Source organism: Stegostoma tigrinum, chromosome 13 (assembly GCF_030684315.1).
Source record: "Stegostoma tigrinum isolate sSteTig4 chromosome 13, sSteTig4.hap1, whole genome shotgun sequence".
Lineage (NCBI taxonomy): Eukaryota > Metazoa > Chordata > Chondrichthyes > Orectolobiformes > Stegostomatidae > Stegostoma > Stegostoma tigrinum.
The window spans coordinates 36,832,088-36,845,009 of NC_081366.1; the positions used below are offsets into that span (position 1 = coordinate 36,832,088).

The window sequence follows — 12,922 nt, forward strand, 5'->3', positions numbered from 1 at the left end:
TAATGGTGAAAATTGCCTTCGATTGCCATGTGAGCAATGAAGATCAAAATCAGGAACTGAGGAAAACACAAAAACTACACCTAACCTCATACTGGATATTTCACTTTAACTTGCAAGTTGTTGATAACTAACCTGTAGAATAGTCCGAGTAATTTTCATAATAAAATTGTTCATTGCAGTTGCCTTTGACAAATCTGAACCCTGTCTTCTTGCATTTATTATGTTGCTGGGCTCCAGTCCCAAAGAAATTGCTGATGAGTTTGAAAGAGCTCATGCGAGTTTAGGTGCAGAAGACATCTTTGATTGTGATGATATCTTGAGGATTTGGTCAGTATAAAACAGAAGCTTCAGGATGCAAACCTGAGGCTAGTGTTTTCCTAACAATCTCTGCAGTATGTACATCATTTTCATTTGATCTGTAAATACTTGCAGGAGTGCAATAAACTTTACCTTGTTTATGCAACAAGATACTTCCAGTTAGACCGGAAAGATGGCTATCTTCATCCATGCCAAATCACTTTGGACTTGAATAACTCATACACACAATACTTATTGTCCTTCTATGCCTCTTCCCTGCTCTATGAGCAATTAAAACAAAGAGGCTAAGAGATCAAGACAACAAAATGTGAGGCTGGATGAACACAGCAGGCCAAGCAGCATCTCAGGAGCACAAAAGCTGACGTTTCGGGCCTAGACCCTTCATCAGAGAGGGGGATGGGGTGAGGGTTCTGGAATAAATAGGGAGAGAGGGGGAGGTGGACCGAAGATGGAGAGAAAAGAAGATAGGTGGAGAGAGTATAGGTGGGGAGGTAGGGAGGGGATAGGTCAGTCCAGGGAAGACAGACAGGTCAAGGAGGTGGGATGAGGTTAGTAGGTAGATGGGGGTGCGGCTTGGGGTGGGAGGAAGGGATGGGTGAGAGGAAGAACAGGTTAGGGAGGCAGAGACAGGTTGGACTGGTTTTGGGATGCAGTGGGTGGAGGGGAAGAGCTGGGCTGGTTGTGTGGTGCAGTGGGGGGAGGGGACGAACTGGGCTGGTTTAGGGATGCAGTTGGGGAAGGGGAGATTTTGAAACTGGTGAAGTCCACATTGATACCATTAGGCTGCAGGGTTCCCAGGCGGGATATGAGTTGCTGTTCCTGCAACCTTCGGGTGGCATCATTGTGGCACTGCAGGAGGCCCATGATGGACATGTCATCTAAAGAATGGGAGGGGGAGTGGAAATGGTTTGCGACTGGGAGGTGCAGTAGTTTGTTGCGAACTGAGCGGAGGTGTTCTGCAAAGCGGTCTCCAAGCCTCCGCTTGGTTTCCCCAATGTAGAGGAGGCCACACCAGGTACAGTGGATGCAGTATACCACATTGGCAGATGTGCAGGTGAACCTCTGCTTAATGTGGAATGTCATCTTGGGGCCTGGGATAGGGGTGAGGGGGGAGGTGTGGGGGCAAGTGTAGCATTTCCTGCGGTTGCAGGGGAAGGTGCCGGGTGTGGTGGGGTTGTAGGGCAGTGTGGAGCGAACAAGGGAGTCACGGAGAGAGTGGTCTCTCCGGAAAGCCGACAGGGGTGGGGATGGAAAAATGTCTTGGGTGGTGGGGTCGGATTGTAGATGGCGGAAGTGTCGGAGGATGATGCGTTGTATCTGGAGGTTGGTGGGGTGGTGTGTGAGAACGAGGGGGATCCTCTTTGGGCGGTTGTGGCGGGGGCGGGGTGTGAGGGACGTGTTGCGCGAAATACGGGAGACGCGGTTGAGGGCGTTCTCGATCACTGTGGGGGGAAAGTTGCGGTCCTTGAAGAACTTGGACATCTGGGATGTGCGGGAGTGGAATGTCTTGTCGTGGGAGCAGATGCGGCGGAGGCGGAGGAATTGGGAATAGGGGATGGAATTTTTGCAGGAGGGTGGGTGGGAGGAGGTGTATTCTAGGTAGCTGTGGGAGTTGGTGGGCTTGAAATGGACATCAGTTACAAGCTGGTTGCCTGAGATGGAGACTGAGAGGTCCAGGAAGGTGAGGGATGTGCTGGAGAAGAGATCAGTTCATGTATAGTGGAGGTTGCACTATCCTGGCCTTCAGGACACTATAAACGTAATAAATGGCAAAGACAGACAATGGAATTGAACACTGGTGTTAAAATAATACATTGGATATTACATCTTATCCTAAAGTATCACTTTCCTTTGCCACCTTATAAGAGTCAACTTGTATTTTCAGAATTGATACTGGATTAAACAAAATCTCCTCAGGAATTAAACTCATGCCAGTATAGCCAGACTGGTGGCAGAATCATAACTTCACCCTTTTGATAGCAGATGTATTTTATCTTATTCTATAGTTTCTTCAATGCCATTTACTGTGCTTGTGCCAGATCTCGTTGAAATTCCTTATACCAAGAGATATGTACTGGATGCACTCAAAAACTAAGTTAAACGTTGGCGATAATAAAACCTGGTACAAATTAGTCATCCAACTTACCAATTCTATGTGAGTTAGCTGTTGTGCCAGGGTATATGGATCATTGCAAATACTCAGTATATCTCTTTGAATGGACGGAGGTTTGGCTTTGATGATAACCAGTTTATCGGACACACTAGCATTGAGCTTGACTGTGTTTTCTTCACCTTGATTTAGAGTCGCCAGTTTTTGGTTCAATGTTTGCAAAAGCTGATTCATTGTCTTCCAATAGCTCTGGGGGAGAATAAAAAGAATCTGGCAGGTCACCACAGAGGAACTCAGAAAATGATTACACATCCTTTATCTGTACTTACAGTACATAAGACAAGTCCACAGGTGTTATACAGATGCAAAATACAGGGAACTGTGGATTCCGAAAACCTGAAATGAAAATAAAATTGCTGGGAATGCGCAGGTCTGGCAGCATCTTTGGAAAGAGAAAACTTTTCAGGTTGATGACCTTTTCTGATGGAAGATTGATGTGCTAGATGCAATTTAATGGCCTCTCTTGAAGCATATTTCGAGACTAGACGGGCATTAATTAGTTGGGGTGACGGGGTAATTGAGGCTTACTGCCATCAGGATTGTTAGGGATTGGAATGCCTGGGATCAAACTTCCCAACCTGCCATCAATTGAAGCCCATCAATGGGCAACCACGAAGGTCCTCACTCCATTGCTGCTGGTATTAACTCGGTGGTGGAGGGCCTCTCCACATCTGGCATGTCTGACATGTAGGAGTGTGTGTCCTGATAGTTGTCTCTCAGGGATGTTCCTCATTCAAAGGCACAAAATGCCTTAATGAGGGATGTGACTCTTGGAGCAGGGTGGGGCCTGCTGAGAACCAGCATCATGCCCTTTCTGCTGGTGTCCCCTACCCTCTCTCTCCTAACCAGTACACCTCCCACCATTATTTACCTAAGGTCTGGGTCTGGTCAACTCATCAATCCTGGGTCTCTAGTAGCTGTTGTTTGTGAACTCTTGGTGTGGCCATTCAAGAGAATTGCAAACCTCTGCTTGGCCAACAGTTCTCAATTGACCAGGTGTCCAAGATTCTGGAGGTCCTTGATCCAGGAGAAGTCTGCCATTGGTTACATGAGTATCTGGATGGCATATAATACCATCTGGCCTTACTGGAATAGATACTGTGGTTTCTCTCACTGGCTTTATAGCCAGCAGGCAAGACACTAACACCTCCATAAAGTCAAATTCATTTACTCTTGTTTCTTTCTACGGATATATTCAATGCTATGCTTGTTCCATTTCCAAAATAAATTGAACATGCACTTAATTGCTCAATCTCTCCGTGAGACTGTAATTGAAAGTAGGAAAGCTAACTGATTTCCCACTTCTTAAAACTGGAAAAGTTTGAAATATAACTTTATATCATATTTGCATTGAAGTACCCTATAAACCTTTTACAGACTTTAGATTATGTAAATATTTGCGTATATAAATGCATTCTGTAGATGTTGTATATGGGTCAGAAATGTTAATACTAGATTGAGTGCAGTATGTATAACGGTGTCATGGAGAATTTGTTAAAGTGCAGAAAGAGCTTTTTGGGGACAGACCTGAGACTAGAGTGCTCCTAACAGTCATGGTGGTAATGCGGCTCATATTCTGTAATATATAAATGGTTGCAGTAATGTACTAAACTTCGTGTTGTTTATTCAACATGATACTTAAAGTTAAATGAGAAACGTAACCTCATCCAGACAAGAACATTTTGGCTTGAAGGAACAACCCACACAACATGGTGACAGCTGTGGAGCCTTGCCATAAATTAGTGAGCAGTGGCGACTAGCACTATTTCTAAAGCATGTCAACTAAGATAAATTAGAATGGAGACCCTTACAAAAAACTTAGGGGAGGAAAAGCATGCTGGTGAGCCAGGAGACCTCAAGAGCAACTGCTGATTGTTGACAATAGTGAAGCCCACAAACCTCCTGACAACACTCAACTCAGAAGAATATGTACGAGAATGACACAAGAAGTATTCCAGACCTGACAGAAAATGCACAACAGCAGAAGAAATCCTTCAAGTAGCTCCAAGGGGAGCAGGTGAGCCAGCCAGACATTGATAATTACAGAAGCTAAAATCAAAAACCTTATGTAGAAAGGGGAAACTTTGGGAGAAACTCAGGGTGAAAGGGCAGAAATTGTTTTAAAAGGCTTTTGTACTTATTAGGAGGAATGCTAACTTCATCTCTAGTAGTCTGCAAGACCCATGTTTCAGGTGTGAAAATAAGAAAACAATAAGTTAGCTGGATCTGGTAGACTGAAGACTGATTTAGACCATAATTATATTGCTGCTTTCAAATCAATGTAAAGGCATCATCCAACTTAAGAGAACAGTTTTGAAGAGGGATCCCAATTTGAATCTGGAATGTACTGAAACTAACAATACATGCCAAATGAAGGATATACGTCACCTTGATTTAGGACAGTGGAGTATAATTCCAGTGCGGTGTGCAAACAATTTTGGAAGGCTGGAATTCCTGTGTATGTTATTAACTTAATGCAGAGACTTTTTAATATTATCTTATAACATTAAAAATGTATTGGCAAAAAACAGTGCTTTCTGTATTTAAATTAGTCTGCATACTCAATGTACTTTCTTAGTGGACAGAATGAAAATTACAACTTGCAGTAAAAATACACACGATATCATCTGTGATTTGCACTGTGTAACACCCTATCGCAAACTCAAAGTACAGTATTAAAAATTCAATCTCGTCTTGACCGCTGCTTCATATTAAATAGGTGACTCCAGGATTGATATTCAGCACTGATAGAAAGGAAAATATTGATTTATGAATTCAATGCATATGGCAGCCGAATCGTAAACATCTAGCTTTGAAATATAACACAGCTGATCTATAGCACATTGCCAGGTAAGGGAGTAACGTTAGATTGGTTTGAACGTTCCATTAGTTTGAGCTACTTATTGCTTTTATTCTCTATCTTCATTAATCTTTAAATTAATATCTAATTATTTTCACATTGGAAATGCTTGATCTTGGTGCAATCATGATAACAGTTGCAGGAGAATGATTGAGTATTCTTTATATCTGGGACAATTATTTACAGTAATGTTGTTCTAATAACCATTAGTCAAATAATTTATGAAAATAAATAAAGTAATTAAGATGCGTTTATCCTTCATACATAATTAAAATATTGTCTGACGATCATTTTCCGTTTATATTATTATTTTATAGATATTGACAGTATTATTGCTAAGAGGAAAAGTTCAAAAATGATTTTAGTAATTTGTTGGAGATTTTCAATTATGTTTATAATGGACTTTATATCAAAGGGTTTTCTACATAATTAAAAGTTAAACAAAAACTAATAGGAGGTTAAACCAATGAACATCAAAATATAGGTATCACCGAATTTAGTACATACATAACAAGTATACATGCTGAAACTTTAATCTTGAGATTTCATTATTCATGAAACTCACCTCATCACAGGGCGCTATCCTGTGGATCATGTCCTTTAGATGTGCAATCATTCTGTCATCCCGAAAATCAGATGGGAAACTTTCTGTCCATTCTGCCATCAACTGCATTATCTTAGGTCCAAATTTTTTAATTCGTGCCTAAAGACCAGTAAAAATGATATAATTATAACCGAGATAAAACTGCTGCAACCACAGAGCTCAAACATCTAAATGTTTTTATTGCTAATGTAAGGCCCAGGATGACATGTTATAACAATGGCTAGACCAACATTACTTTGCTGTAAAGTGCTTTGAGATGGCCAGTAGTTATGAAAAGTACTTATCTGAGGAAACTTTTTTTTCCCCCCAGAGAGGGATGGAAATATGGAGCGTGCTGCCTGAGAAAATGGGAGAGGCAAGTACTCTTGTAATATTTAAGAAGCATCTGGATGAGTATTTAAAATGCCAGGACATAGTAAGCTATGGACCAATTGCAGATAAGTGGGATTAGTGCAGTTTGGTGTTTGTCAGTCAGCATAGATATGGTCGGCTGAAGGACTTGTTTCTATATTGAATGACTCTTTAATCCGTACGTGAGTCTTTCCTTTTTTTCTTTTGTCCTGTTACCTCCACTACTTAAATAAGCTTAGAATGTCAGCCTCACTTAAGTTTCTCCAAGGGGTTCCCAACAGCATTTCCACTTAGAATCATAGAATCATACAACACTGAAACAGACCCTTCAGTCTAATTCATCTGTGCCGACCAGACACCCCAGTCTAATCTCATCCCATTTGCCAGTATTTGGCCCATATTCCTCTAAACCCTTCCTATTCATTTACCCATCCAGGTGCCTTTTAAATGTTGTTACTGTATCCACTTCTACCACTTTTTGCGGCAGTTCATTCCACATACACATCATTCTCTGCTCGAAAAAGTTACCCCTCAGGTCCTTTTGAAATCTTTCCCGCCTCACCTTAAATCTATGTTCCCTAGTGTTGGACTCCCCCACCCTAGGAAAAGACCTTGACTATTCACCGTACCCATGCCCCTCATGATTTTATAAAGCTCTATAACTCAATCTCCAGAGATAAAAGCCCCGGCCTATTTAGCCTCAGCTTATAACTCAAACCCCCCAGTCCCAGCAGCATCCTTGTACGTCTTTTCTGCACCCTCTCATATTTAACGTCATATTTTCTATTGAACAGTGACCAGAATTGTATGCAATTTTCTAAAAGTGGCCTCATCGAAGTCCTATACAGACGCAACATGACATCGCAAACTCCTACACTCAATGTACTGACCAAGGACAGCAAGCAAGCCAAATACCTTCTTCACTATGCTGTCTACCTGCTGCTCCACTTTCAAGGAATTATCCACCTGCATCCCTAGGTCTCTTTGTTCAACAACACTCCCCAGGGCCCTACCATTAACTGTAAGAGTCCTGTTTTGGATTGCCCTATCGAAATGCCACATCTCAATGTATCCAAATTAAATTCCATCTGCCACTCCTTTGCCCATTGGTCCATCTGATCAAGTTCCTGTTGTTCTCGAGATAATTATCTTCACTGTCCATTACACAGCCTGAACTTTTGAAGTGAGAACCAGAGGGACAACCGAAGCAGATTGTACGGCTAGATGGTTTGGAGGAATTAGAAATATTTTTAGCTTCTAATAAAGTGATATACCAATGCAGAACAGCAAATCTATTTTACTTAATTTGATTTCCATTTCTCCTTTGAGAACTCTAATCATTTCTGGCTTAAAAATGAATACATAGTTGAACTACTATTTCAAAGAATATGAATGTTGGAAGAGATTCAAAGCGATGATTCCAAAGAATTGTACTTGAAGGGAATCTGTCACAATTATATTTGAGTATCTCTGAAAAGATACATTTTGTGAATTTAATTATATTCAGTATCTGCAACAGAAATTATCATGTTCTGAGAGAATGATTTTTGTGTTGGGGCAGGAAATCCAATGCCAATGGCATTTGGGCATTAGATCCTCACATTCTGTCAGTGCCAAATGCCCAATATTATTTCAGTAAGGTCTAGTGTTTAGTGAGGATGGGGGATTAGCTCCGAGTGCCAGAAGACTGATCGCAATCTACTCTTAGGCCAATGTCTGGCTGATGTATGTAAGAGAGACTAGGTGCCTCCATCCCCAGTGAAAATTTTTTTCCGAAGTCACGTTAATAAGACCACGGTTTCTAGGTCATCATTGTGAGGAGAAAACTCTCTGCTGAACAGCCAAAGGCTGTAGCTGTGATATAAATACTAGGTTAGGTCTGAGGGACATAAATAAATAATGGCTGGCCTCGCCTCCTGCACCCAAGTCTGCTGCTGAGAAACTGCTGCCAACCTTAAGCTTTGTCTCAGTCTCAGTGAGAGAAAATTCCACTTGGCCTCAGTAGGCCATTTAATTAGCCTGAAACACTATGGGCTGCTGTGGGTGAATTGTAATCAACACTATCTTACTGGGCTGAAAAAGGGCCAGAGGGAAGAACATGCTAGCGAGTCATCATGCTAAATCTCAATGTAAATTTTCGGTCTTTTCCACTTCCAATCCACCTCTGTTTGGAATTGAGTAGTTGGCCCATTTGTTAATTCTCCCATTTACTGGTACTTCTTTTTTTGAATCACATTCCTCTGGTATCAGAGCTGGCTACTTGTTAAGACGGCAAATACTAAGCAATGGAGTATCCTGTCTAAATAATAATGATAGAAAGTATTTTGTGACACAGCGATTTTAATATACTGCTAGTTGAACAAATGCTACAGGATCTCCAGTTACTGCTAATGGAGTATATGGCAGCAACAAAATGGATGGGGATTCACAGTAACATATTTACAGTCAACCTCCAACACTACCTGCCCCATTAAAGTTCAAAATAGCAAGTAAATCTAACCTCACAGACTGTAAGAGCCGATAGCCTCCTGCATTTGGAATTCTGGAATTAAATTTGATTGACGTTGCAAATCTTTAATTAACCTTCTTTATGGCACAAATGTTGGGTGGATACTCTTATCAGCAGGAGTGCCCTCAACAATGGTTTAGAGTGGGCTTCGACCCCACGGTGACTCATTTTTCTTGGTTCATCAATTGTGTACCAAAAATGTTCCTATCACTCATGGAGTGGCATGGTGGCTCTGTGGTTAGCACTGCTGCCTCACAGCTCCAGGGACCCGGGTTCAATTCTACCTTTGGGCGACTGTCCGTGTGGAGTTTGCACATCCTCTGCGTAGCAATCCTCTGGGTGCTCTGATCTCCTTCCACAGTCCAAAGATGTGCAGGTTAGGTGGATTGGCCGTGCTAAATTTCCTGTAGTGTTCAGGGATGTGTCGATTAGGTGGGTTATAGGGGGATGGGTCTGGGTGACATGCCTCAAGAGTTGGTGTGTACTTGCTGGGCCAATGGGCCTGCTTCCAGACTGTAGGGATTCTATGATCACTCCACTCCCTCCCGGTCTCCTATTTTGAAGATGACCTATTGTCATTTCAACATCAGCTGCATCCAATGGCTGTGGCTGCAATATGAATACTTGGTTAAGTGTGGGGTTATTAATGGGACAATGGCTTGTCTCAGTTCCCCCACCCATGTCTGCTGCCAACCAAAAGTCTTGTCCTCAACCTCAGTGAGGGAAACTTAGTTGATTTCTGCTGAGTTGCCTCAGTGAGCCATTTAATTAGCCTGGTAGGTTGATAAGGTAGATTGAAGCATTTCTTCAAGTCTTTGTAATCTCCAAACTCAATTACTCCAATGGTCATTTCTGCCTCCTGAGCACACTATATCAGATCACCATTCTAAGTCACAATATCTAAAATTCCAATGTCCCATCTCCATATTATTCAGTATTCACCAGACCTTCTTATCTCCACTAAACCAACGACATTGGTTGGGGTGTTTTTGGAATATTGTGTTCAGTTCTGGTCTTCCTTCTATGGGAAATATGTTGTTAAACTTGAAAGTGTGCAGTAAACAGGGATATGCTTGCAAATGGGACTAGATTAATTTAGGATATCTGGTCGGCGTGGATGAGTTAGACCAAAAAGTCTGCGTCCATGCTGTCTATCTGTGTGATTCTATAAGTGTTATGTGTGGGTTTGAAACTCAAAGTGTCGATTAGGATATCTACTGTTCTGCTTTAATTGGAAAGGTCTTATTGAATAAACAATGTGAAGTTTATTGCATTACTGCAACTATTTACTGATTACACAAATATGACCTACATTACCACAGAGACTGTTAGGAGCACACCAGTCTTACGGTGGTCACTCCTTTACTCTAACCATGTGGGTGGTGCTTACAGAACTCAATCAAGTGGTAACTCTTTCAGACCCATACACACCAGGAAGAACAATTAGAATCAACCCAAATGCATCTGATTGGAATTTTCATTTGTGTAAAAGTGGCATTGAACATTAACAAATCAGATCAATATTTTTAAGAGGCTGAAGTTGACATTAGATATTAGGGTAAATTTCACAAAACCACAGTGCTAGCAGGTGAAGCTGCATGGATCCACGCATCTGCAAAATTGACCTCACCATTTGTATACCGACAGAGTATTTTGTTTTTGTACTGATGGATGGCATGGTTTAGGCTCATGGAGCTTATATTAGAATTGGGTTGTAATTGATGATACCCTATTGCTTTGAGAAGAATGTCAATGAAGTTTAGTTGCATGGTTATCTGTTGTTGCTGCTCAGTGCCAAATTCTTTGTGTTAGTCAACAGAGGATGCATCACCGCGCTGAGAAACGGATTCTGTCAAATAATTTATGACAGGTTTGGAATGACCCCAGGACATATTAATTCATGTTGTACTCATTTAAGAGTGACAGACATAGCTGTGCAGGATACTTCTATAGCTCAGTTTCGATGAGATGATGAGTAACCACATTTCTGGTTAACTGCATGTCATGCGTGGAAGTCTGCTCTGAGGTCACATTCAGAAGTAAGTGTTTCCAAGGTGTTAGATGTGCCTAAATCAATGTCTGAAGCCAGAGACTGTCAATTTGTGCATGGTCTGTAATCTTTTAGCTCCCTAGCTTCTATATACATGTACTGCAATTTTATTGGCAAAAACCATATCATTTTAATTTCTGTACTTTTGCTTCTGAACTAAATTTGAAAATAGGACTATTTTAAAATGGAAAGATGGTGGAAGAAACTGCCGCACTTCTAAAAACAAGGTTGCTAAAACTCATTGTGTGCTGTGTTTATACTGCTACTTTGTTCAAGTGGTAGGGAAAGATCTTTAACCAGCATAGTCCCTGTATGGATTGAGAGGGTGGGTGTGCAGTGCAGTGAGATTTGGCCAGCAACAAGAAGTTGATTAGATTGTTCAACAGTAACCAGTTGTAGATACTGAGGAGCATCAGCCTTATTTTGGATTGGTTCCTGGATAACTGAAGGATGCAAGTGATTCTTTAACATATAATACCAGTTCCACATAAATGAGAAGGTTGACTAACATTGGTGATTCAATTGTTCCTAGTGCGAATAGTAGTGTGAGAAGCCTTTGGGCTGCAGGAGGAGAAGGTAGTGTGTCTGTCTCACTTTGCAGTAAAAAATAACTGGAGTTAAACCTGAAGGAAGCCAGTTTTATTTTACTCCTGCCAGTTTTTTAAGCTGTTGTCTTTGACCAGCAACTAAAAGACTTCATAGCTGGTTCACTAATTGTCCTGTACTTCCTGCAGAGAAATAAAATGAACCTGGCAAAAAGAGATGGACAAACAGAAGCAAACGGGTCAGCCCTGCGAATCCTGTGGATGGTGTTATTAAACTGCGGTTCCTAGTTTTTTTCCGCTTCACCGATAAAAACCATCTTTTTTTTTCCATTTTCTTGTCCTATCTGTGCATGTGTGTAGGGATTTTAAAAGGGATATAAAGTTTAACTAGTAGAGCCACGTGTTGATAGTTCATAGCTGTTTGCCTGTGACTAGAACTTAGATATCTGTAAAAAACAGTAGACAGGAATCTAGCCAATGGTTTCTGTTCACTTGATTTGAGCACTGGGAGTCGGAAGCTTGGAGAATCTGTGCACTTTCCCAAATGAGTTGTTATATTTTCCACATGTAATCCTTGGTTTATCTTGTTTTTTAAGGTAAGGACATCTCTCCAGGAACTACTTTGTGTATTTTATTAAATCAACCTATTCAGAAGTCTGGAGCAGGTTGGGTTTAAAATGAACCTCTGGCCTAGAAGAAAGGAGGCTACCACTGTGCCACAAGAGCATTACGCTAGGCCCAACCATCTTCAACTGCATTAATATCCTTCCCTCCATCATAAAGGTCACAAGTGGGGATTTTTGCTGATGATTACACAAAGTTCAACATCAACGATTCCTCAGATACTGAGGTTGTCTGCATCTGTAAAGCAGCAACATTTGAACAATGTTCAGATTTGAGCTGATAAGTGACTAATAACATTTATAGTGCCAGACAATGACCATATGCATAAAGAGAGAATCTGTCTTCATGTTTTGACATTTTATTTTATTAGCTTTACTGATTCTCCTATTATCAACATCCTTGTGGTTACCATTGATCAAAATCAGGACCAGAAATATAAATGCTGCAGCTCAAAGAGCAAATCAGAGTTTGGGAATACTGTGGTAGGTGACTCATCTTCAGTTTCCCCAAAGTCTATCTAGCATCCACAAGACAGAAGTCAGCAGTGTATGGAATACTCCCTACCTGGCTGAATTTGTATAGCTCCAACAACCCAAGAAGTTTGACACCAGGCAGGACAACATTTGCTTGATTGACACATTTTGAACATTCACTGTCCCCACTATTAAAACACAGTGACAGGAAGGTGCTTTGCAGTGACTTAATCTGTTAATTATCTTAATTAGGGCTAGTGGACTGTAATTTTAAGTAGTAGCTTCTTGAGTGATACTTTATGAAGTAGTTTCTTGAAAATGCAAAAATACAAGATCGTTTGACATTCTGTTATGACAGCATTTTTGAAACAGGTGACCTCTACCATCTAGAAGGATGCAGAGCAGCAATACATGGGAA

At 41.1% G+C, this 12,922-nt stretch overlaps 1 protein-coding gene across 3 annotated transcripts in view; it reads right to left on the minus strand.

The window, feature by feature from the left end:
• LOC125458479 (ras-GEF domain-containing family member 1C-like) overlaps positions 1-12,922 on the minus strand; it is a 218,190-nt gene that overhangs the window by 19,363 nt on the left and 185,905 nt on the right. For all 3 annotated transcript variants that reach the window (XM_048543760.2, XM_059650682.1, XM_048543759.2), the window contains exons 5-6: positions 5,914-6,051; positions 2,465-2,677 (exon numbers count right to left, since the gene is read on the minus strand). In XM_048543760.2, the coding sequence (XP_048399717.1) occupies positions 2,465-2,677; positions 5,914-6,051 (351 nt within the window). The remainder of the gene's footprint in view (positions 1-2,464; positions 2,678-5,913; positions 6,052-12,922) is intronic.